Source organism: Gossypium arboreum, chromosome 5 (assembly GCF_025698485.1).
Source record: "Gossypium arboreum isolate Shixiya-1 chromosome 5, ASM2569848v2, whole genome shotgun sequence".
NCBI classification, from domain to species: domain Eukaryota; kingdom Viridiplantae; phylum Streptophyta; class Magnoliopsida; order Malvales; family Malvaceae; genus Gossypium; species Gossypium arboreum.
Window position 1 is genome coordinate 92,054,334 of NC_069074.1, and position 3,347 is coordinate 92,057,680.

At 37.4% G+C, this 3,347-nt stretch overlaps 1 protein-coding gene across 1 annotated transcript; it reads right to left on the reverse strand.

Annotated features, from left to right (window-relative positions):
- Positions 1-312: 312 nt before the first annotated feature.
- On the reverse strand, positions 313-3,105 carry LOC108449973 (scarecrow-like protein 5). Its single transcript, XM_017747376.2, has 2 exons — positions 2,967-3,105; positions 313-2,390 (listed from the first exon to the last, which is right to left on the reverse strand). The coding sequence occupies exon 2, from the start codon at positions 2,249-2,251 to the stop codon at positions 725-727; it is 1,527 nt and encodes a 508-aa protein (XP_017602865.1). The 5' UTR covers positions 2,252-2,390; positions 2,967-3,105; the 3' UTR covers positions 313-724.
- Between the last annotated feature and the right edge of the window lie 242 nt (positions 3,106-3,347).

Below are 3,347 nucleotides of genomic sequence, written 5' to 3' on the forward strand. Positions count from 1 at the left end.
TTAATCATACATTCATCATTAAAAATACGCAAGTTGATCAATGCTCCTACAAAATTTCAATATGTATATTTCAAAAATGATAACAGTTGTATCTGAATTTTAAAATTTAAAAAAAAAAATTAAATTCTTAAAATAAAGGTACACTAAATCTAAATATTAAAAGAATACATAGACTCATATATTGAATTATAGGCATGATGATGGTACACAATACAAGCAAAAAAAATGAAATTACTCACCAAATGATGGGCTGTGATAAAATGTCCAAGTAGACAAGCTAAAATTAATTCCAACAAAAAGGACAATTCAAAATTGAATATAATGTAGGCCACAATAGTCATTCAGTCCCAAACCAATAAATTTAAGGGTAAACTAAACATATAGGACACATGTACCACTATCCAACACCCACCCAGACCAAATTTTGAGCACATAGCCTGATATAATTGGGCCAGTAGCCATGAATGGGGCCATCAAAGCTTTGGTTACACATATTGATGGATGATTCTCATGTAACAATATCTACAAATCTGATTACTAATGGCTTTGTTTGAAAACTAAATGCTAAGAAGAGACTGCAAGTAAGCTAATTCAAGTGTTTGGATGGCCAGAAAATACAATAGGAAAAAAGGGTATGATCCCAGAAATGAGAGAAAGATTTTGTTCATCCACAGAGAAATCCCTTTTTCTCAAACTATCCTAATAAACAGCTACTTTATATTGGTTAGCATCTCCATGCACAAGAAGCAACTATAGCTCGATTCATCCAGCCAAGCAAAAGAACCCCATCTTTATCTTCAAGCGTGTACTTATCACAGTAGCTTTGAAGCAGAGTTTTAATAGTGGAATTGACAAACGAGCTTAATGGAAAGGGTTTAAAGCCAGCCATTATAAACCTTGATCTCCATTTCCCTAAAAGTTCATGTCGTTCGACTCTCTCAGGTCCTTCGCATGCTATAATGTTGACAATCTCCCGTGCCAGACAGTGCTGTTCAACATTGATCCGCTCCTTGTGATCCCTCGGTAGACTAACATCGATCGATTCAAAGATGGGTAAGAAATGGTTCATTGTCTCTAGGAAACGGGGAACGAATGGGGCGGTATTCGTGTTTGCTTCTTGCTCGACGAGTGTCACCACCTTTGGAGATAAACTCTTTGCCAACCTCAACAGTCTGTCCCGATGGTTCTGAGTGCCCACGCTTTCATCTGGCATGTGATGCAGCATCATGGCGAAGTTTACAGCGATGGCTTCACCAGGTTGAATTCTGAGGTTTTCGAGTTGAACATCAGTAGCAGAAATAGCAGCGGCATGGAACTCAAACGGTACCTTACACAATTCCGCGACCTTGCTCAGTCTTTGCCTCACTATTTCTAGTCCTCCTCCTCTGGCATATGCTGATGTAGAATCATCAATACCTGTGATACGTATACTTGGAGGTCCGCCTGGCTGAGCAGCAAGAGCATGGATTAAGGTCAGCCATTGGCTTCCTTGTGCTATTTGGAAATCAATAATATGGACTCTACTTTCATCTTTCATGGCTTCCACAATCGCCCCGTTTGCAGACATATACCCGAACTTGAAATACGGGCAGATTTCATAGAGTATGTGCATGTATGAAAGCAGTTCAGAACTAGCAGGCTCTTTGCATCTTAGGGATTTGTAGATAGAACTTCCTGAAGAGGCCAACCTGGCAACAAGCCCTTCCAACATGTAGGCTCCTAATCGTTGCTTCGGTTCACCCGAAACCGACACCATTTGACGCAATTGTGTCATCAAGCAGTCAGTCAGATGCATATCTTTATTTTCTATAGCTTTAGCACAAGCACAAAGAAGTTCTTTCAGGTCCCCTCGGGCGATCACCTCCATCATGTACTTCCACCTCTCTGATTTGATGGAGACTTCAGTCGATCTGCCAGAAGCCGTGATAGCATGAACGTTGATATTATCAGAATCAGTTCCTAGCATTGCAGTTTCCAACTGTCTTATCATGTGGCTCAAGTCGTGTTCATTGTCTGTTACACAAGAATCACTTACAGGTGAACATGTATTGTCTGGGGAACGACGCAGGTCCATCGGGCAAGAGTTGTTTGGCTGTGAAACTGGACTGCCGTTTGGTGAGAAACTGGCTGTAGAAGAAGAATTCTGCAGACCAGATGATGAATCAAGGGTGCAGTATTGTTCCAAATTGGGAGGCCAACAATTGGGCTCCATTTCTTGCACCGTAACTTTACGTTTCTGAGATGTTTGCATCAGTGAAACTCCTTCAATTCACCGCAACCAATCGATAGACAACAACAAAAGAGAAACACCGGAAAACTTATAGGATAAAACCCCCTTTGGATTGATTGCTTTAATGGCAGCAAAAGCACCTTACTTTGAAAGCCAACACCTAGCAAAATCAGATAGCAAAAATTCGCCTTCAATTCAAACCACCAAAAATCTTCACCAAAAACATGCTTATTTATTGCTATTTTTCCTATGAACAAAACATTTTATTCATTTTTAAAAGACAATCATAACTGGGTACATGCAAAAAGCCTTTGAGAATGAAACAAAAATAGAAAAAAAAGAAAAGGGAAAAGCTAAAAAGTTCTATGTGACATTATAACAAACACCTTCCCTACAATAAAGGACAAAGAATCAAATATTCATCATTTAGGGTGAAGCTAGAAGAGTTACGATTAAATCTCATATAAATAAAACAAATAAAGCAGTGGTTGAAGAAGAAACACAGTTAACTTTCAAATAGCCATGAACTTAAAGATTATAGCTTTACAATCACTATACATATTAGCTAAAAAAACTCTACAATTACCATAAAACGAACCCATTTCAAACACAAAATCACCATACACAAAAGGAGCTTTTAAGTATTCTAACAAATCAAAAGAAAAATAGAACAAAAGCTTGTAAATTTCAATACAAAATTTACAATTAAGGGTTTTTCTCTTTCTTTCTTGCATACCAATTTGGGTTGAGTATAGCTTTCAAAGAAGAAAGATCTGAGGAGAATCCAAAACTGAAACTGCCATGTCCATAATCTCTAACATGTGCAATCTGCACCTACCTTAACATTATAACAATCTTTCATTAACAGAATGACATTCTTCATTGTCATTATTACATAACTGCCACTGATAACATAATATGATCTTTATTGGGAAAATTGCCATAAAGGCACTTGTATTAGGGGTGAGATTGCATTTTAACTCTCTACTAAAATATGAGTAGATTAATCCATATAGGTTAGATCAAAGAGCAAAATAGTGATCCTTCTATTAAAGTTTTCATCAATTTTTATGATTAAAAACTGATCTCTATACATCAACATGAGCTACATATGATA

Coding starts and splice junctions, on each gene's coding strand:
- LOC108449973 (XM_017747376.2), bottom strand. CDS start 2,251: ATGCAAACATCTCAGAAACGTAAAGTTACGGTGCAAGAAATGGAGCCC.